At 41.1% G+C, this 22,440-nt stretch overlaps 1 protein-coding gene across 1 annotated transcript in view; it reads right to left on the reverse strand.

Moving 5' to 3' along the window:
• Nucleotides 1-511: 511 nt before the first annotated feature.
• The window catches only part of LAMC1 (laminin, gamma 1 (formerly LAMB2)), a 170,125-nt gene continuing 148,196 nt past the window's right edge, over nucleotides 512-22,440 (reverse strand). Inside the window, exons 17-30 of the mRNA XM_010853130.1 lie at nucleotides 22,100-22,253; nucleotides 21,354-21,496; nucleotides 20,169-20,347; nucleotides 18,919-19,075; nucleotides 16,139-16,344; nucleotides 15,623-15,702; nucleotides 13,656-13,793; nucleotides 12,980-13,124; nucleotides 11,149-11,298; nucleotides 10,768-10,882; nucleotides 9,596-9,795; nucleotides 8,210-8,368; nucleotides 5,490-5,589; nucleotides 512-3,545 (exon numbers count right to left, since the gene is read on the reverse strand). Coding sequence (XP_010851432.1) covers nucleotides 3,289-3,545; nucleotides 5,490-5,589; nucleotides 8,210-8,368; nucleotides 9,596-9,795; nucleotides 10,768-10,882; nucleotides 11,149-11,298; nucleotides 12,980-13,124; nucleotides 13,656-13,793; nucleotides 15,623-15,702; nucleotides 16,139-16,344; nucleotides 18,919-19,075; nucleotides 20,169-20,347; nucleotides 21,354-21,496; nucleotides 22,100-22,253 — 2,183 coding nt within the window. The 3' untranslated portion in view covers nucleotides 512-3,288. The remainder of the gene's footprint in view (nucleotides 3,546-5,489; nucleotides 5,590-8,209; nucleotides 8,369-9,595; nucleotides 9,796-10,767; nucleotides 10,883-11,148; nucleotides 11,299-12,979; nucleotides 13,125-13,655; nucleotides 13,794-15,622; nucleotides 15,703-16,138; nucleotides 16,345-18,918; nucleotides 19,076-20,168; nucleotides 20,348-21,353; nucleotides 21,497-22,099; nucleotides 22,254-22,440) is intronic.

Below are 22,440 nucleotides of genomic sequence, written 5' to 3' on the forward strand. Positions count from 1 at the left end.
GGCTCCGTTCACTTGTTTACAGATTGTCCCCGGCTGCCTTCCAGGTCCCACAGCAGAGCAGCTGTAATGGACACTGTGAGGTCTGCAAAGGGTAAAACATTTACTATTTGGAGCTTTACAGAAAAAGTTTGCCAGCCTCTGTACCACACCAAAGTATCCCAATCTGAGACAAATATATATGCGTATTACACCATTGGGTGTGTGTGTGTTCAGTCGTGTCTGACTCTCTGAGGCTCCACAGACAGTAGCCCAACAGGCTCCTCTTGTCCACGGAATTTTCCAGGGAAGAGTTTTGGAGCGGGTTGCCATTTCCTCCTCTAGGGGATCTTTCTGACCCAGGGATCAAATTCATTATCTCTTGCATCTCCTGCACTGGCAGGTGATAATACTCACCCACACTGGATTATTCTCAGGAAAATCATCCAAAAAATACACTATGAGAAGCTTCCCCTTTGTCATCCCTTTTAAAACATCTTACATCCCCAGTACCACACTCAAGCCACACCAAGTATAAAGGGTTACAAATATTCAGATTTTATTATAAATAAAATACTGTTCTTTTTAACATAAAAAAATGCCAAGTGTTGCATTTTTTTTTTTACCACCCTGGAGAGCAAGACTGTAGAGATTAAGGCAAACAGCTCAAGTGAAGGCACATGGAAAAGGGCCACAGTTGGAATTGAAAGGGAAACTTCCAGGGAACAGCTATGTATGTTCCCTGCGACACCCCGCATTCTGCAGCAGCCACCCTGTCAGTTTCATTACATATAATACAGATAACTGGAACTATACAATACAATAATGGCTATATTGCAGGAGTGTAATGAAGGTATCTTCTTATAAAGAACTTTTATTTTAAAAATAAAATTCTGTTTAAAAATATACCACATAGATGGAAAAGGAGAAAAGAAACCATCGATCTCCCCAATTTCACTGTGGCCTAAGACTTACTGGAGTGAACCTGACCCACGGGCTCGGTGGGAGAACCACCTTCGCAGTCTATCTTCAGTCCTTTTCCTGCAACCTTGACCAAAACGTCTACTGGGATGTGACCACGTAACAAGAGGAACTAGCTAGGAAACACTGATGTGAACACTTGGCAAGAAGAGTCATGCCTCCTGTGATGGGAGAAGAGGCCTGAGAGGAGGGGTGGAGTGATGCCAGGTCAAGACACCGCTAAGTCAACTCGGGGATGCGAGGAGGAGACGGAAAGGAGAAGAACGAGGACAGACCACCTCTCCCACTCTACCTGTCCACAGTGCGACCCCTGATGCCTTACCAGTGCTCAGTAATCACGCACCTCCCGATCAAAATGATCCAGCCAGTCTAAACAACTGCCAGAAAGGATATTTCCAGCTCATCCCTGGCTAGGCTCACACTGATGGTGAAGATGTCCTTCAGCACGCTTTCCCAATTCCAACATTCCCTGTCAACCTGGCGTTCCTGCTCTGGGGCAGGCGTTAAGAACACTGTGCTGTGTGTTCCAGGACTGCAGTGGAAGAGGGTTCCAGGTACCTCTTTCTCATGGCTGTGTGTGGAGGAAAGCAGGTGGATGTGAATGTCAGAGAATAGACACGCTGCAAACACAAGGCGAAGAGCAGACCAACGGGGAGCAAATCCAATCCAAAGAACGGCAGATGAAAGAGAAGGAGGTATACAGACGCACTGTGCCAGTGAAGAGGAAAAATGGAGTGAAGAAGTGAACAGACAGTGTCATTCCAGAAACAGGACAAGGGTATTTACATAAACTCCTTACTCTATAATCATGATAAACAACAACAAAAAAAACACATTCACACAAAAATATAAATTTGAAATAATTAATAGCACCAGTGTGTCAGATAATAGTTTCTTTCCCCCGCTACGCAAAGTACAAAGTTGCATAGTGTTAAAGGCTATATATGAATCTTGAAGGCAGGCTGGCAGGAGGAGGAAGGGGTTTGTGGCAGAGAATCATCACGCTGCGATCTTGGAAGAAAATCACAGAGCTGAGGACCAGAAGTTGAGAAGCCCACTAGGAAACTCCATGTAAGGGCCTTCCGTCTACACTTGGAGGGGAAGGTCTAGAGGTGGTTTGGATCACAAAGTGCAGGAACTAGATGGTGTTGGCAGCTGCGTGAAATACTGAGTGCAAGTATTTGCCACCAGGATTTGGCAAACAATGTGTTTTGAGGGATTCTACGTGACGGGAACATCAGAAGAAAATGGAAACTAAAAAAAGGGTCTAATATTTCATCTCTCCCCAATGGAAGAAAAATGGATACGTGGGATCCTGACAATGCAAGTCACATCTAAGTTCTATCCCTTTGCTAGAAAAGATTAGGACAAGGAGGCTTTTGCTTTGTTTGTCAAGATCTTAAGGACCAACCACCCTTCTCTGCCAGGTAACAACACTAGTTCCAAGACTAATATACTAAAAAAAAAAGCTCTAAGAATTAGTTTGATTTTGGAAAAAAAAAAAAAACTTTAGTGGTTATCATATCCCTATTTCTTCTGTATAAATTCCACTTATAGGAATAGAAGGCGTCTGTTGGTGAGTGCAAGCTGCCCGTTCAGATTTAAAGTATCAGCTGCCCAAAGATCTGAAGAAAGTTTATCTTCCTAGTCAATTATTAACATCTGAGAAAATGTTCGGCCTACTTCTGCAGTCTCATATTCTCCTGGAGAGTGTCACAAATCATTGCATCCTTACCCGTGGATGGCTCAGTGTCCTAAACTCAAATAGCTACACAACGGATGATGGCTCTCGACATTCTGAAGGACCAATACCTTTGGCACAGGGGGTGTATCTCCTTTTTGCTTAAAAGGAGGAGGGGCAGGAGATGTAGATGCATTTTCTTTGCCTAAAGACTGGATATACTGGCCATCACAATGCTACTGTTAGTAGCCAAACTTTTCCTTCATAGAAACAAGAGTACTGAGACTGAGGAGGTTCTGTTGGCATCAGTGAGAAAGGGAGGGCTACTTGCTCAGCCCTGGCATACAATGGTCCCCACGAAGTGTTTGAGCCGCAGTACAGCAACGCAGGATGCCACGTCCTTATGCAACTCGGAAGGGACAGGTGGGTCTGAGGGAGCGCCGTTAAGTGGAAGAGAGACTTTATTAGATAGAACCCTTTGTTCCTGATTCACGATGTTTAATTTGCTTCTCTTTAAAACTGTGTGACTTTTCCTGGTTCAATAGGACAGTGGTGGAGAGCAGCAGAGAGTGGGGGGGGCAGGGGTCTGAAAAATGTAATCTTTGTGTGCAGGCACTCTGTGGCCTCACAGTGGCTCCCTAAGGAAGACGCTAGGGCTTCTCAATGGACGGGGTGTTGAAGCAGCCGGAGGGTAGGGTCTTCTTGATGTCTTCCAGGTTGCGAATGTCCTTCAGGATCTCCTCGATGTCTCGGTTATAGTCCATGATGGCAGCCTCCTGCCTCCTGGCTTCGCTCTCCAGCTTGGACACCTTCCTGTCTAGGTCACTGACTTTCATTTCTTCTTTGGCTTTGTTCAGGGTGCCTTCAATCTCATTTAGCTTGTTCAGGTCCACTGTGTCCAGCTGCCCTACAGAGTCAGAAGAGGACAGACGTGTTCAGTACAAATTATGACATCACTCCACAAGTACCGCCCCCCGGCCCCCAAACTCACCAGCCTTTTCATAAAGGAAGACCAGCAGCTGCCATTACACAGAAGTGGCCTGAGAACTAGACGCCTAACTAATGAGAACACACAGCACAGAGAACTCTATCTGACGCACCGCGGTGACCTCCATGGGAAGGAAGTCCAGAGGGGTGCGGGTATGCATGGCTGGTTCATTTCGCTGAACAGCAGGCACTAATGCAACATTGCAAAGCAACTGTACTCCGGTCAAAGTTAATTAAAAAAGGGAGGGGGCACGAACAATGCAAACCAAGCACAAACACTGACCTAACCCAGCAGGGATGGTCAGAACATATCATGAATATTGGGGCTGGATTTTTTCTTTTTTTCCCTCAGAATATGGTTTCTGTGAAATGTTTTCTGAATATATAGCTCCTATGTCCTAGCCCTTGTGCCTTACTTGTGGTTTGAAGGTAATCTAGTAACGTTTAATCCCTTTTTCTTTTTCATGTTTATATATGTAATCTTTTTGTCTTTTTAGTGCCCTTTAATAAACATAAAAATCTTTAAGCTAGAACCCTAAGCCCTCAGCTCTTCGATATCAGGGAGACTGGGTTGCTTTGGGGGAGTGTTACCCTGCTCCCAGAGTTAGACTCTATTATAGAAGCCCTCCTGTGGAGAATGGCCAGGGTTGAAAGGCTGAAATAATTTTAGCAAAGCTTTGCTTTAAAATTAGCATGAAAAAGAGTCCCTTTGAAAGCAACTATTTCTATATAAATGAAAACAGACAGCCAGCTGCGGTACTTGATGTATACTGTACTTGATTAAATTCTCACAAGACCATTTGACATCAATGATTCTCAGATGTTAAGTAATTTGCCCAAATTTGCACAGCTTATAGGCAACAAAGCAACGATTCCAACCCAAGTCTGACTAACTTTAAAAGCCAAACTTTTCTGCCACAAAAGCTACCTCTTCTAGCTTACTTTCATTTTAAAATCCATCTGCTGGCCCATAATTTATTATTCCTCAAAATTAAGACAGATAAAAATATCACATACACCCCACAAAACAAAACATTGACCAAAACCAAGCTTTAAAGACTAACACATTAAAACAGGATGCCTTGCTACACAGCTGTCCTAGTTAAGAGTATCGTGTGCGTGCTAGGTCACTTCGGTCGTGTCCGACTCTGCAACCCTGTGGACTGTGGCCTGCCAGGCTCCTCTGCCAAGCAAGAATACTGGAGTGGGTTGCCATGCCCTCCCCTCCAGAGGATCTTCCCAACTCAGGGATCGAACCTGGGTCTGCTACCTGGCAGGTGGATTCTTTACTACTAGTGCCAGGTGGGAAGCTCACTGGTTAGAGAAATTACAGCTCTATAATGCAGACTGGTGACAAAGTACATCTATCCCATAAAGGGGCCTGCTCCCTATCAAACTGGATTAAAGGAAAATTTCAATATGCTTATATTTCCTTCAAAACAAAAGCCTTTTCTCTCATTTTGCATAAAAACCATCAGCTCATCAGACTATTCTTTAAAGTGCTCTTTCATTCTATCACTGAAATCCTTCACTTCAAACTCTCTGAAGACATTCTGCCAGCGGGACGAGCTAAGAATGATCATTGCTCAACCCTATTATAAATCTTGACCATAAAAGAGCCATGCTACCTGGCAGCAAACCTTTAAAATTTTATTAAGTCCTTGGATCATGGTCAGATTCCAATACTGAGGTCAGATTCCATGGAAGGACCTAGTAAGTACATGTTGAATTAATACAACTTAAAAGTCACGATTCAGTTTATACAATCTTTGCACTGTAATATCTACTTTTGAGTCAACGATCTCAGATCCCAAGAACAGTACAAAGAATTCAAAGACTGCCTACAATGACTACAGTTACTTACCAAGCTGCTCTAGGAGGTCATTAATAAGGTTGAGAAGGTTGGTAACAGAGTTTTTGGCTTTTCTGGCATTGATCTCGGCTTCCTGAGCAGCCTGTGAAGCCTGTACACCAAAAAAGGATAAATAATAAATGATACATTTTCGTCTTCTTGAAATATCTTTCCCCAATGAGTCAACAAATCTAATTTTCAGATGGTTTCCCTTCTTTTTTTGGGTCATAGCTTCATGTTGAGGATGTTGCTATTTTTAATTTACATGACCGTCATAAAGAGGTAGTCGTATACCTATACTGTGTCTGTATTTCAAAGATCAATGTTATTATTTCTTTTTCTCACTTTCTTACTCAAGAATACATGAAGGTGTATTCAAAATAAAACCCATCAAGCAGAAACAAGTTACTCAAAATTTTTTTGTGTGGTTCTTTGCTTCTCCTTTTTTAAAAATTTAACTAAATTTATTTGTTTTTCAGCCACCCCATGTAGCATGTGGGACAGTTCCCCAACCAGGGACTGAATCTGCAACCCTGCAGGGGAAGAGTGGAGTCATGACCGCTGGACCACCCAGAAAGTCCCTGCAAGTTACTTTTTAAGGATGAATACAAAAACAATTAATACATTTTAGAACTAGAACATGTCCTCCAAGACTTGATTATTAGAAATAGCCTCTTCTCAGAAAATTTTCCTAATTATGTGATATTCTTTTAAAACTCCCTCTCCCCCTGTAATCACACACATACATACACACACAAACTGAGACAATACAATTTACATTTTAAAAAATCAACCAAAGGTAAATCTATTTGGGAAAATTCCATGAAACCTGAACAAATATGCTTCTGCATGAGTCACAGGAAATGGCAATGGAAGAGGAAGTGTCTAAGGATCAGAAAACAGATGCTCTCACAAATAAATCTGGTCGGGATATACACCAGGAGCTTTGAGCTTTCCAACACAGAACTGTTTTTCCTAGTTTTTTCTGGGTCAACAGAAATACAAAACTTTTGGATAGAGAAACAATGTGAAAATTTTAGAAAGAAAAGAAAGCAAGAGGAAAAAACCTTCAGAAATAAAGGATTAATCTCTGTTCAAATCGCAGCCACTGTGTCTTCCCGGGCAGTCTGCAAATATCCTAGCAGAGCTGCTGGCCCTCAGACTGCAAGTCACTGATGGCATTTACCCCGCTGTCTGCAGCCCCCTCTTCTAGGAACAACTGTGAGCTTTCACCCTTTTCCTTAAAAAAATAGGTTACAGACTCCAATAATACTGATGCAATTCTGGCCTTTCAGGCTATTTAACTATAAATGGGATAATACACATGAGGGTGCCCTGTGCTCCTTATAAATTATTTACCAAAAGGAATAAAAGATAGACCTTTTTCCTTCCCTTTGAATGGAATCCATACCCTCTTTGAGGGTATGAAGATATAGAGAATATATATCTTTTCCTTTCTTTGAACAGGCTCTAAATCTCATGATTCTATGACTGCATTAAAAAAAATAAAATCCAGAGACCCTCAGCACATATGAAAAACACACATTTTTACTATGTGGGAATTTTCACTTGAGACATACCTTGCTATAGAAAATTCAGATAATCCAAAACAAAAATCAAAAAATGCATAATAAAATAAGGTATTTGCAAAGGGATACTTCTGTTATCACTTCCCTAAGGACTTCATTAGATTAACAAGCTTAGTAATTCTTCTTTCTATCCTAAGGTGAAAATGATTTACCATGATCATTTATACAGTCACTCAGTTGTGTCTGACTCTTTGTGACTTCATGGATATAAAGTCCATGGACTTCTCCAGGCCAAAATACTGGAGTGGGTAGCCTTTCCCTTCTCCAGGGGATCTTCCCAACCCAGGGATTGAGCTCAGGTCTCCTGCATTGCGGGCAGATTCTTTACCAGCTGAGCCACCAGGGAAGCCCAAGAATACTGGAGTGGGTAGCCTATCCCTTCTCCAGCAGATCTTCCCAACCCAGGATTTGAACTGGGGTCTCTGCATTGCAGGTGGATTCTTCACCGGCTGAGCTATGAGGGAAGCCCACACAAAGGACTTCATGTCTTGTCATGACTGTGATTATAATCAGATTGAACCGGAAAGAAATTATTTACATTGTGACTCCACTAGTATTTTAAAAGCAAAATATTGCATAAAACAGAAAAATGGACCCCAGTCCTTCGGAGGACCACACATTCACAAGTTAATTTTGTTACAAACAGAGCTATGTATACACATCATCACAATAAGTGAAAAACTGAATTGGATATAAATTTGGTATGTTTTGTCATCTTCAAATCTGTCCTTTTACACAAGAAACTGGTCTTTGCTAAAGGCAAGTTGCTGGGAGACTAAGAGGAGGAAGGAAATTAACTTTTCATTGCATTCCTTTTTTTTCCCCTTTCTGACTATATCCCATTTATGAATTACTCATTCAAAAATATAAATACATACTTTCAAATGTCCTAAAGCCTCAAATGTGTAAAACAATGTTTTGCTTTTAATTGAGAGTAGCTTTGGAAAGGAACTCTTGTGCAACAGTCTGGCAGAAGATCCAAATTCTTTGTCTTCTATGTAAGTTACTAACCCAATTCTTGATCAGGAAACACAATTGAAAACAGAAGTCTATAGGAAAGAGACTCCTCAACAAGTCAGGAATCTTTCATCACTGAACACCCTTCACTTTCTACTCGTTAGCAAAAATGCCAAAATCACTCACCATCCCTGCCATCATCATATCCTGGTCAGCATCTTCTTGTTTTTTCTTCAGCTCTTTTTCTGCTTCCTGTAGTTGTTTCAACATATTATTCACCTCGTTATCCAGATCTGTAACTTCTGCAAAAGTCCTTTCAGCTTCTGCCTTGGTGCTGGTAGCGTTCTAGACACAAAATAAACAATTGCTGATGAAAAAATGTTTTCCTTTCTCTAAAGGATTCGGCCACTCAAAACTAGGATACAGAAACAACAGGGCAATCATTTGCCCTATAATTTGTACTGTAAGTTGAATTATGTTATCATTTATTTGGGCTACAAATAGCAGTAATGAAAAAAATAACATTACCACCTAACATAATAACATTTTACAAAGCACTGTTATTTGTATCCTCTTATTTAATCCAGTTAATAAAAATTCCTGTTCTATCGTTGCCATTTTTACTTGGGGTCACATCGCAGCAACATTTAACTGGTGTATACTTTCCACCGCATCACACTGATTAGACTCTTTCACATGGATAACTTTCTATTCAAAGCTAGTCTTATTCTAGTTGGCAGTTCATTATAATGTACAAAAAGTCCATAATCCTGAAATATGATATATCTGCTCTAAATAAACTAAAAAAATGCATGTGATTTTCAAACACATGTAAGTTTCAATCAGCTCCAATCTCTCCTTTAAATGAAACAGACTGATCTTTAAGTAGGAGAAAGCCAGCCAAAAGAAGTTATTCTTTAAGATGAGTAGAAAGAATCCTGGCACAGGCAGCTATAAAAATTCTAAAACGGTAGGGCTTAGATATGGAAATACGTTTGAAAGTGGGCGGGGCATGAAACTCTGTATAGACTTGACAGAAAAAAATAAACTATCCATGGCAGGGAACTGTGTTTATTTAGAAAGAGTTCTTTAGAAAAATCTTTAGAAAGAACTGATTTTTTTGTGGGAGGGGACTCTATGGGTCCCTGAAGCCATCTCCCTCCTCACAACTCAGACGCTGCCACCAAGACATAGTAGAGATTTTAGAGTAAAGGACCCTTTCTTTCTTTCGTTGTATCACACAGCATGTGGGATCTAGTTTCCTGACCAGGGACTGAACCCGCACCCCCTGTATTGGAAGCATGGAGTCTTAACCACTGGACTGCCAAGACAGTCCCAAAGGACCCTTTCAGTAACTCTCCCCTCTTAATCAACATGGTTACCTGCTCTAATGCTTGGTTAAAAAGGAATGACAAAGATGGAGTAATATAACTTTAATGGAGTCAAGGAAAAAATGTGCAAGACCTTTCAGTGTGTGTGCGGGGCAGGGGTCTGGAAAGAACCTGGAAAACGACTAGAGAACAGAGAACATGTGAGCAGAGGCCTGGTTCCGGACAGGAGGGGCGCGCACACCTTCTGGACGGCGCTGGCAATCCTCTCCGCCTCGTGGGCCTTGTTCCTGGCCTCGGTGGCATCTGCGGCGGCATTGCCCAGCGCCTGCTGAGCTTCCCTGGTCTTTTCATTGGCTTCAATTATGGTCTGGTTGATGGCAGGGATTCTCCTTAGGGCCTCCTCTGCAGCCGTCTTGTTATCATTCACTCGCCTATCAAAATCTAAAACAGGTTCCAGGAATGCATTTGAACTAAACTCTCAACAAGCCAAAAGGGAAACTTTCAGGGAGCTGTCATGAGATTTTGTTTTATGAACAATGGAAGTCAGGGCAAAAGAATGAGAAACAACAGGGACTGAAATCTTAGGAGAACAAAGCTCACGGCCCGATATGGACGGTTCGTGAGAATGAACACCTGCTTCTGCAAGGCAAATTCTCACTTGAAACATTTATTTTCATGCAGAACCGAGGATGCTATCACCTCCACCTCAACCAATATTGAAAGATGTAGCTTGTTCTGTGTTTGCTATGTGTCAGGTACTGAGTTGAGAGCTTTATGAATTTTTGTAACTGCATCATTGGTGTATGTTAGAAAATTGAGGATTAAAAAGGTAGATCATTTTTTCAAGGATTCACAGTAAGAGTAAGAGGTAGATTAGGGATTGTAACTCAAACCCACTGACACAGAGCCCATACATTCAACCATTATCCTGTAAAGCTTCTGTATTTACAGAACTTATATTTATCAGAGGCAAGTTCAAGGCTATACAATGAATTGAGTGTAGTTCTTTTTTATCTTGGGTAAAGAAAGAAAACAAAGACTGAGATGCAACTGGCAAAGAAAATTAAAGATACTCTCAATTTACCAATACTAAACAGATAAATAGGCATATCTTGATTATAAGAAATACACTTTTTTTTTTTTTTTGGTTTTCATACCATGGGTAAAATGACATGAACTCTGGGATTTTTCTTTGAAATATTTGACATAAAAAAGGTAGGGAAGGTGCTGAGGGATAAAGTAAGTGCAGTAAAAATCTTAATTGTTGAATCTGAATGACAGGTATACAGGATTTATTATACTATTATCGCTCATACTGTATGTGGTCAGAAAATCTCATAGTAAAAATCTTTAACAAAAGAAAGAAGAGCAGTCTCACAGAGGACATTTACCCTGCTGCCTCCCCACTCATACCTTTCAGGTTGTTGAGAATGTCATTGGCTTCTTGTAAGGTGTTTCGTCCCTTTTCGGCAGCTTCTTCCGCAAGGGCCTTGGCAGCATCAGCTCGGGCAAGGAGCTGGTCAGCAGTCTGCAAACACATGGCAGATGAGAGGACAGAGCCTCCTAGGTAAAGCCTCCTCCCTCCTAGCAGACCGGGCGCCTCCAGGCCACCCCACTCTGAGCAGCCAGCATGCGACAGGCTAGGCCTGGGCAGCAGCAGAGAACCCTCCTCTGATTTCTTCTTTGTGGGTTTTGTTGCTTCTGCAATTTGTGGTGACGGCTCAGACACAGCTTACAGTCAGACAATTTCAATTTTTGCCTCACGAAATGAAGCAATCTGCAAAGCAAACCAACCTGCTGTTCAGTCTTTCCTTTCTCCAGAAGTTTCTTTACTTCAAATTCTTTGCCTCTCATGTCATCTCTGAGGTCCTCGTAATCTTTCAACTTCTGGTCAATCAGACGGTCCAGATCTTCAGCTTCCTTCTTGATTTTATTTGCCTCATTCTATGAAAAGCAAGCAAGATCACATATGTTAGAAAAAACAACCTAAACTGCCCAAAAGATAGCCTCGGTAACTCTGTAATACTTAGTAGATAGTTTTGAAAAGAATAGCACAGGGCAAGATTTTATGGACCTTTTTAAGGAAAAAAAAAAAAAAGAGGTATACCCTACCTATACGCAGTAAAATGCACAGTACTTAGTTTAATGAGTTTTGACAAATATATTCACCTGTGTAACCAAACCCCAATCAAGATACACAGTATTTCCACCCAGGAAATGCCCTTGTATTTCTTTCCACTCCATTTCCCCACCCACCTCTCCAACAATGTGGCTGTCACTGCTCTGTTTTTTAAATCATCATAGATTAGTTTCTCCTATTATCAAATTCCATATATAGGAAATCATAAGTATGTACAAACCTAGATAGCATATTAAAAAGCAGAGACTTTACTTTGCCAACAAAGGTCCATATAGTCAAAGCTATGGTTTCTTCAATAGTCATGCAGGGATGTGAAAATTGGGCCATAAAGGTGGCTGAGAGCCAAAAAATTGATGTTTTTGAACTGTGGTGTTGGAGAAAACTCTTGAGTCCCTTGGACTGCAAGGAGATCAAACCAGTTAATCCTAAAGAAAATCAACCCTGAATATTCATTGGAAGGGCTCATGATGAAACTGAAGCTCCAATACTTTGGTCATCTGATGTGAAGAGCCGATTCATTAGAAAAGACCCTGATGCTGGGAAAGACTGAAGGCAGGAGGAGAAGGGGATGACAGAGGATGAGATGGTTGGATGGTATCACCAAATCAATGGACATGAGTTTGAGCAAGCTCCGGGAGATGGTGATGGACAGGGAAGCCTGGCGTGCTGCAGTCCATGGGGTCACAAAGAGTTGGACACAACTGAGCAACTGAACAATGACGACAACAGTATGTACATGTCTGAAGAGATTTAAAATATTACGATAAAAACAAAGACCTCAGACATAAGAATGGAAACTTAACATATTTCAAGTTTAATGTAAAAAATACACCATTTATATAGAACCTGGTGGGAGGATTCATGATTAGAGTACAGATGAAATAAAATATCATCAATCCCCAAATATTTTGCTTGCCCCAAAGCATCCTGACATAGTTCTTTCATTTAAACCACTCATTTCTCTCTTGTTCAAAAGCAGATAGTGCCTGGGAGCAACGATCTAGGTGTCAGATATAATGTGGATTTAGAAGTGATTATTCATATCACTGAAGGAGTCTTTTCTATTTAATGTTTATAATCACAGGATTATTTTACCTCAATAAGTTTTTTCAGGCAAGGCTTTATTGGGGCCCCTGCTGCAGCAGGGAGGAGTGAGAACAAGTAACACTTGTTCACTCGTTCACTGAAAAGGGTGAGCCTGTTCCTTATATGGGGTGAGGGCAGGGGTGTATTAACGTATCTAACCTAGAACTCTGACTTTACCAGTAAGTCAATGGGAGGTCAGAGGAGGTACTGTGTTGGCCAATATCATAAGATCTTATGGAAAAACCCAAACGAACCTTTTGGCCAACTCAATAGGGACTGATGACAGTTGAGGGGCAGTCAGAAGAGCGCTCCCCCAGACTGAGGGGGCATGTGGGTGTGTGTTTGGTGGGGAGAGAGTGGGGGTGGCAAGTCTGTGCAGGCAGGCTGTCAGCCCAATACCTCCAGTGCTTCCGAATCCACAGGAGTGAGCTGGGCTACACTGGCGTAGATCTCCACCGCTTTATCACCAGCCTTCTTGGCCTCCTCGTGTACTCGGGCAGCTTGCTTCTCTAGATCCTGGGAGATGTTCTTCGCTTGTTCGTACCTAAGGAACAAAAAGATGTGACCTAATGAAAACCTACATTCCTTTTAGCATCTTAATGCTCATCAGATTCATTCTAGTTTAAATCATCGTGACAGTATTTTCAAAACCTCAAAGAAATGCTATATTAAAATGCTATTATTTAATACCAATATAGCTTAAATTTCTATTTCACCTCATCACTTTATAGCATATAATGTACCATACGCTTTCTTATTTCAGACACTTTTTAAATATATGTAGCTTATTTTCTCTGCTTATTCTGTGATTATTTTTTCTCTTCTCATTTATGCAGAATTTTAACATGGTTAGTTAGAAAGTAACATGGTTAGTCTTTACCATTCTCTGCTGATACAGCAATTGGATCAAATAAAATCTCTGTGGCTCTAGATCCCTTGCTCTAATTACTGCATCATTTCAAAAGCACGATTAATAAAAGATACCTTACTGCATCAATGTCTGACCTGAACTCACCAGCATTTAATTCTTCATTGAACTGGTGCCACTTACAAGAACAATTTAAACTGTACTCACTTTCTATTAAGCTCTTCAATCTCAGATGCTGTTTGATTTTCTCCTGCTAGTGTCCTCAAAAGCAGATTGTATGCCTCAGCTGAGGTATCATTCGCTGTCTTCGCTACTCGTACAATGTCATCAGCTTCTTGTTTATGGCTATATAACATAACAGGAAAAACAAGTCATGAAACAGAACCTTTTAATAGGGAAAGAAGCAGAATTCAGGTAAAGCTTACCTTATTATATACATACATTACCATGGGCAGAGTTCCACAAATATTGAAAAGTCTTATAAATTTGGAATTTTGTTATCATTTCAGTGGGGCTGAGTTTATAAATAAGCATTCTATAATCTGAGAAAATGACACTTCCCAGGAAGATTAATGATATAAAATATATAGGGACAAATGCTTTTACTTCCTAAAAATTACTTTTAAATTTAATTATTTAAGAATATTTATACGTGAAACCATGTATGCTGGCAAGAACTCGTTTCTCTAGTCATAAACACAAATCTCAGACCTCATCTTTAATGGCTACTCTGGTTCTGTTACTACCTAATCTTAAAACCCCTTTGACTATTCAGATTTCTCACATGCAACCTAGGAAGAGTAATTCAATGCCAAATGGCAAAGAACATATCAACTGGAACTGCTGAGCAACTGCTAAGTTTTTTTTTTTCAGCTCTAAAATTTCATATTACATTGTCACACTGCAATACATGGCCCTTCTTTTTGATCTGATAAACTTTCCTTCAAATTTCATGCAAGAAGTACACCACAATTAATTTATCTCCAAGACCTAATTTTTCTTGGGAGCTTTCTATTAATGTTTTCAGCTGTCTTCTTTTAATCAGAAAATCCAGCTCTGAAACCATGAATGCTCTATGAACTAAATTACAGCAGTTTACACACTCACATTTACAGAGAACAGAAAGAGAGCACATATGTTAAAGCAAAAAGCCAATGCAATTGCTCAGACACTGAGGCTAAAATTCTACCAGGTTTTATTTAAGCACCCTAGACCCATGAGGTCTACTGTTTTGCAATGCATTTATAAACATTTATTGAGTACTTATTGTATGTCAGATACTGTTTCAAGCACTGGGACTTCAGCAATGAATAAAGCACACAAAAACGCCTGCCCTCACAAGGACTACATTTTTAGCAATTTTATTTTTTAAAAAATGCTTTAACTTGATGCCTTCTACAATTTAAAGTCTTCTTAAGAAATCGCCTTACTTTTAATCAGGAATGAAATGATCTGTTTGGCTAATTTTCACATGTATGATGGGTTATTAAATATTTTCTATTGAAACTTGAAAATAAAACATTTTTGTTAAAAATTTCAAAATTAAAAACAACGACGACGACAAGGGACTTCAACGGTGGTCCAGTGGTTAAGAATCCGCCTGCCGATGCAGGGGTACATGGGTTCAATTCCTAGTCTGGAAGGATCCCACATGCACAGAACGACTAAGCTCACAAGCCACAACTACCAAGTCTGTGTGCCCTGGAGCCTGTGCTCCGCAACAGGAGAAGCCACAGCAATGAGAAATCCCACACTGCAACAAAGGGCGGCCCCCGCTCAGCGCAACCAGAGAAAGGACACATGCAGCAACAAAGACCCAGCGCAACCGAAAGTGAATAGACAAAAAGGTTTTAATTAATAACCTTGAAAAAGCAGCTAAGTTCTGAGCTTATCTATTAAGGTTTCAAAATTTAAAATCCAAATTTTCCTTAGATATGTAGATACAATTTCCCTCCAAACCATCATATTCTAATATTCAAAATAAATACTCTAATATCAAAGGAAAGGGAAGAAAAGAGTACATGTAGTTCTTTTCAGAGTACAGTATGTAACATTTCAGAAAAGAGGGCAAACTTTGCAGAAGTAATTATGTGGGAAGTGTCTGTGGGTGTAGGATGGAACATGTACATGTCATAAGCCACAACTTAATCATTAACAAGGGATCTGGAGGTTACCGTTCAGCAAGCTTCCGTGCCTCTTCTGCCAAAAGGGTCATGTTGTTGGGGTCTCCTGTAGACTCTGGCTGAGTGACTGACTGAAGAGGAAGGAAACAAGGCACTGATCTCAAGGGAGGGGATTATTTATATTAATAAACAAGCATCAAAACTAAAATTTTATCAATATTATTTAGAGAAAGAATGCCTCTTCATTTAAGAGATCTTCAGTTAATATCAGCATCCTTGACTACAGATTATTATTTCTATTTTCAGCAGAGAATAAAGAAAGCTTAAATTGCCTAGAAGGACCCAAACAAGAGACAGGACCCAGATGTCCTCTGGTTTTAATTCAGTTTGGGATAACTATTTGATGGCAACTATGAGCAGTGTGGCTTTCTTCCGCCATGTTTAGAGACAAACAAGAAGATACAAGGCATCAATTTATCGGAGGAAGCACTCCCCTACCGGTAAAAGACTTGCTGTCAATGACCAAGGGACTCCCCCAGTCCCCCTCAGACTGTCCCAGTCACTCACCACATTGGCAATGGCGACCTTTGCTTTCTCAAGTTCTCTGGATGCGATTTCAATCAACTGCTCTGTGCTTTCGACCCGGGAACGTGCTTGTTCAGCCAAGTTTCCGGTCTCTTCAATGGTATTCCGGATATTCTGTAAACGGCTAATTTGGCTGAATAAGGTGTTATTCACTCTCTGGAGGCGATCCATCAAATTTTGGTCTACATCTGCAATAGCAGTGCAGAAGAAAGTTCATAAATTATCTGAAGGGGGGTTACATATCATCTCATATGAAACCTGAGGCACTGAGGCACTGCTTCTCGTCATGCTTCCAAATACAGCATCTTTCTGACAAGTCTCCCAAAGCCAGCAACAGAGCTGGTCAGTCCTCACTGTGCCCAGCAGTACCGCCACTGATACATTCAACCATGGTCTCCGACTGTGTTTAACTGGAGATGAACACACCATCTCTCCCACTTGATGAGTCTCTCCTTTCTTACTCCACATGGCATCCCAGTCTTACACAATGACTGGCAAAGAGAAGACACTCAAAACATACTCAATGAAGCGAAGATTTTGACACTCCAGCACATGCGAGACTGAATAAAAATACAATGCTGGTAAAATCACTACCAGCCCTGAGAGCTGCACAGTTTTCTAAACTAGGAAAAACTCAGTTTGAAACAGAAATTGAAATACAGCACTTTAAATTCATTCTTAAAATTTTAAATGAAGTAGACTCTTGCTGCCACCCCACACATCCATGTAATTTCAGACTAATCTCTGCTTTTGAATAGTTCTTTGAATTGTTCTTTCTTAATATTACCCATTCGATTTAAACCTCATAGCTGTACCCTAATCAATCAAGAAACAAATATAAGCCCATACAAAGATAATTCTGACATTATTAAAATTCTCACATCATGAGAATATACATATACAGAAACCATTAAGTTAGTCTTATTCAAACTGACCAGTTCTTAATTCTGCATGACGCTAGTGTTGGCATCTGAATTTTCGAAGGCACGTACAAGAGGTGAGAAGTTGAAGTCAAGATCAACGAAGGAGTACAGCCTTGGAAAACAACATCTTGGAAGCAGGGTCACCCAATCAATACACATGCAAAGCTGGTAGACTGCAAAATGCTCCTCTAACTACAGAATGACCCCGTTCAGATATTACTTAAACAATTCTTTGACAATCCAAAGATTTTTAACAAAACACAAAATAAAAAACAAGTTGAAATTACAGAGAATCACTTAGATTTAAGAAGCAGCCAATGAAGTTAAGAAGCCCCTTCCATTCCAAACTTCAAGAAGATAACCTATCAATCTCTCTGGCCGGTTCTTTAGAGAAACAATAGTATCCCCCCAAAAAGGGAAGAGATAACCTAAGTGGATCACTTCAAAGCCCTCTAATTCCAAGTGTCCACTTGTACTGCATAATCTCCTTTCAAAACTGAAGAATAAACACAAGTTTAAACTACAAATGAATACTTAGGGAGAGTCTGAAAGGATAAATCATTATGAAGACATTCTTATTCTTGGCTAGTTGGGACCTAAGTGGGAAAGGTCAGCCAGGAACTCCATGAACCAGGACTTAGTGGGAGTGGATTTTAAACCCCAGTCTCACTCTGGTGGCTCCCAAAGCTAGCAGAAGCAGGAACTCATTATGCTCCCCATCCTTCAGGTGGCTCAGGGGGAAGTGTGGCGGCCATGGCTCCTATTAGTGCTTCGTCCCACAGAATCATCTGCTTGGGCAGAGGAAAGGCTGTAGTCATTGTGTCTAAAAAGAGCCTTGTCTGCTGCGGCTCCACCAAGGTGTGGAGCCTGGATGAGTGGCAGTGCTGGCCGACCTCGCTTTCTTGCCTCTTGACTGAGCTCGAGGTGCTGGCACCAGAGCTGTGTGCCACACTCCACCTCTTAGGTGGCTGATCGGCACTAAGAATGACCACCCCACATTCAACTCTTTAACGGATATGGCCGGACAGATATGAATTTGTTGTTACAGGAGAACATGTTAATGGAAAAACGTGTGTCAAAATTTGAAAAATGAACATTCTAAAAAAAACCCCACCATTATTTATACAGAACAGGAAACCTATAAATTCTTCTTAATCTAGGTTTAAGACTTAAAATGTAACAACTGAAATAAAAAACATGTTTTCCACATCTCATTTTATTTTTCCATTTCTAAAAATTTACCTCATAGAACAATTTCTGGACTGTCCTACAAAAATTAAACAATCTTGCTCAAACCAGACACATCCAATTTCTTCCTTCTATACGTCAATCATTTTATAAAATTTTAGGAACATTTACAACACGAAATAAGCAACATATTTAGTTTTCGTTGACCCGTACCCTGACAAGACTTCTCTAACTCATAGTGGAAATGGAGTCAGTAGGGAAGCTGATCATTGCGGCCCCAAGTGTATTAATGTTAATGCGCATTTACTGTGGATATCTGGCAAGCACCTGGATTTCAATGATGGAAAAAACCCCACACAAAAGTAACCTCAGACCAACGGTGAGCACCTTGATCCAAGGATTTATAAAATGCTTGGGTTTCAACATCTAACCATGTCTGATGTAATGGGAGAATTACTTCTGCTTAGTGTATCTTAAAACATTGACAGGTTCTTTTCTACATGTTTAAAAGATGAAATCATTCATATTCTAAACATAGTTTAAAAACGGACAAAGGATTTTATAAAACCATACTATTTAACCTTGAACTAAGAGCCACATCTAAAGACGGACCACCTCACAGAAATTACCCTCTTGTTTAACTTTGTGTACCTTTGACATCCTGGGCTTCACGAAGGAGGTCAGTAACTTCCCTCTCTACTTCCTTTAGCCTATCCTCAAAGGCTTGATCTGTCACCATCTCATCCCCAGTTCCAAGGTTTGCAATGAGATTCTCTAATTCCCGGAGTTTGGCTCGGTGATCAGCAACCTAAACATAATGAAAAAGGAAAAGGGAAATGTAGGCTGTATAAACATTCCTGAAGAACTTGATTGCAAGCCTGCAGAAAGAATAATCAAAGAGGTGCTCTGTAAGTGTGGAGGTCTACATACTCCACGTATGTAAACTTTTAAGTAGATAACAGGAGTAGTTTTTCCTCATTGCTCTGGTTTCAAAAGAAAAAATGTCAGGCTGATTCCGCTGACTTTAAACTCTGCATGCTGACGATTCTCCAGTTCTGATCGCTCTCTCCTGTTTGAGATTACTTTCCTGATATCGTCACTTGGCTCTCTGATAGGTATTCTCAACTTAACATCCAAAACTATACCCTTGATTTTTTTTCTCTTACACATGTATTCTCTGAATCATCTCCATCTCAATAAGTAGTGCCTCCAACTACCTTAAGTAAAACAATCCAAGATCCATCCTTGACTCTTCTCTTTCCCTATCCTGACCCTCTCTTATATCCTGCCTTGCTGAACACACATATTTATCTAATTCAGTCTAGGCTTTCCCTTTTGCCCTATTCCTAACCATCCAACTGCATGCAGCAGAGTGTTCTTGAAGTATAAACTGAATTTCTCAGCTTAAAACTCTTTAGTATACTCCCATTGGATTTTGAATAAAATCTAAATTTCTAACTCTGGTCAACATGGTGCAACATAAGCAGTCTCTAACGATCTCTCCAGTCTTATCACAAACCATTCCCTCTTCATTCAGCAGGATCCAGATACCCTCGAGCTTCGAGGCCACTGTATCCCACGTTCCTTCTTCCTGGAACAGCCTACCCATCACTTCTCCTTTAGCTTGATCTTTCTTATCCTTAAGATCTCACCTTAAGTGAGTTTCCACAGAGGCTTTATAGAAAGTAGTTCTCCCTAGTTATTCTCTGCATTCTTTCTTGTACTTATCTCAGTTAGTATTCCTTTAATTTTTATTATGTGTCTCCCAGTCGGCACTTGAGCCCTTGAGAACAAGGGCTGGATCTATCTGGTTCGCCATATTTTCTCTAGAGCTGAGAGCTTAGGAAGTGCCCATTCAACATCTGCTGAATGAATGAACGCATGCACTGTTGACAGCTGACCTTATCCTTCACCAGCCGGTAACAAGCTGGACATTCCTGGCAGCCAGGCCAAGACCGATTGTAGAAATAGTTCTCTTCACACTGGTCACAGCGATTCCCCACAAAGCCTTCTCTGCATTCACAGTGACCATCGTCTTTGCACTGGAGGGAAAGAGACCCCTCAGGATGACAGTCACAGGCTGCAGAATAAAGGGAAAAGGGTACATAATAAGGAAAAAAACGGAAGACTGCATTTTCTTTAAGCTCAGAGTGATATCAATAAGCCAGCTGTACTATCATTAGAAGTAGATGCTTTGTGAAAAACAGGCCGATTTAGGAGAATTTAAATGGTTATGCCTGCTCAGCGGAGAAGACAGACATTTTTAAAACAACAGTAAATTTTAAAGTAAAGTGAGCATCTTTTGGAGGGGACATATTTCCTATGACTGAATAATTATACAAATATATGAAGTAGAAATCAGTCCATTACAGAAAGTGCCCTTTTCGTGCACTTCCAAGAACTCATCTCTACCTTCATCTCTCCAACCGTTAAATTTTTCCTTTCTCTAAGGAACTAGAACACCCGAATGCTAGTGCTGATTTTCCGTTATTTTGTCATTTGTTTACTCATGTTGTTCTCTGAACGGAGTCAGTGACCTATGCTGCATTCCACAGGAGAAACGCAGGAATTCAAAAAGCAAAAACCCAAACTGTTCTGCGGCCTAATTCCAGGCAAGTGTTTATGCCGAGGAGCAGCAGATGTGCACATGTAAGCGCACCAAAAGGGCCCCAAGGGTGGGAAGCAACTGCAGTCAGTAAGTCAACAAACACGTCTGAGCAGACTCCCTCACAGCTTCATCATCTGCACGAAGAATCTGATCAATTAAAAAGTTTCATTAAGCACAGGAGGCGGCTCGGTCATCAAAGGGCAATCACTTGGAAATATGAAAGACCAGAAAAAGGAAGAGTCAGAAACACTATAAAAGAAGACAGAAGTCGGGTGGTTGCTAAGGAACCAGAGAGGCTTTCGGTCCTCTGAGTTTTAGAAATGGATCATGTTTCTGGAATAAAGCATCTCTGAGGACTTGGGTACAGCCCTGACTGTGAGCTGTAGGCCTACACGGAGGCTGGTCAAATGTTTTGGATTCACAGTTCTAACGGGGATGAGAGGGGACTGAAGATTTTTATGCCACCCACACCCCTTACGTTTGCAGCCTTCGGGTCCAAACCCAAAGTGGTTGACCTCGCAGTGCTCACAGTGCTGACCGGTGATGCCAGGCTGGCACTCACACTGGCCGCTGTGGATGTCACACTGTCCGTTGGTGGAACCCAAAGCGTGGCAGTCACACCTAATAAATCAACACATGATAATTCTCGGGTAAGAAAAACAGACTTTAAGCAAACCTTTCTTTTTTTTCCTTTCAGCATAGGACTGATAACAATTTTGTATCAGAAAACAGAATGTTTTAATGATGACAGATGTTAAGGTTCCTGAGGTTCCAGTAATTTTCCTGAGCTCTACTCAGACCTTCTTTTTCTAACCTAACCCACACAAATACTGCTGATCCACTACTAAAACCACTTCCATGGCTCTTCAATCTGGCACTGCATGGGCGCTGGGCTGGAGCTCTGAAAACAGGAATTCCCAGCCTCTGTAACCCCAGAAGTTCTGATTCTAAACGTCTCAGAAAGGACCTTATAATTTGCGTTAAAAAAAAAAATGTGGCTCAGGTGACGCTGACACAGCTGGTGCCGCTGCCTTCCACTCTCTGCTCTCATCACTTCATTACAGCTCTCCAGCATCGCCTCTAAAGGTTGCCTCGCCTGTTTCAGGCACTCAAATAATTCCCGAACAAAGCCAAACCAACTGTGAAATATAACTTACAAAAATTCATCTGTGACAATTTAAAAAAAGCCAAGGTCGCCTGCACCAAAGGCAGCCACCATTTTACCTCTCACAGCCCTGCCCGCTCTGCAGGTTGTAGAATCCGGGGTCACAAGCGCCGCAGTCCCGGCCGGTCACGTGGGGCAGACACTCGCACTGCCCAGTCACAGGGTTACAGCTGCTCTGCTGCTTCACCGTCCCGTAGGGGTTGCAGTCACAGGCTACGGAAGGAAGACACAGACAGCAAAAGATGTGCATCACCCGAGAGGAGCCCTCAAGTGTAAACGACACAAATAGAGTCTTTCGACTTGTGCTGTCCAATACAGCAGCCACCGGTCACCGAACGGAGATGCACTGTCAACGTGAAACACACACTCGACTTTGAAGAAGCAGTGTGGAAAAAAAAGA

This window comes from Bison bison, unplaced genomic scaffold (genome assembly GCF_000754665.1).
Source record: "Bison bison bison isolate TAMUID 2011002044 unplaced genomic scaffold, Bison_UMD1.0 scf7180017864322, whole genome shotgun sequence".
Taxonomy (NCBI): Eukaryota; Metazoa; Chordata; class Mammalia; order Artiodactyla; family Bovidae; genus Bison; species Bison bison.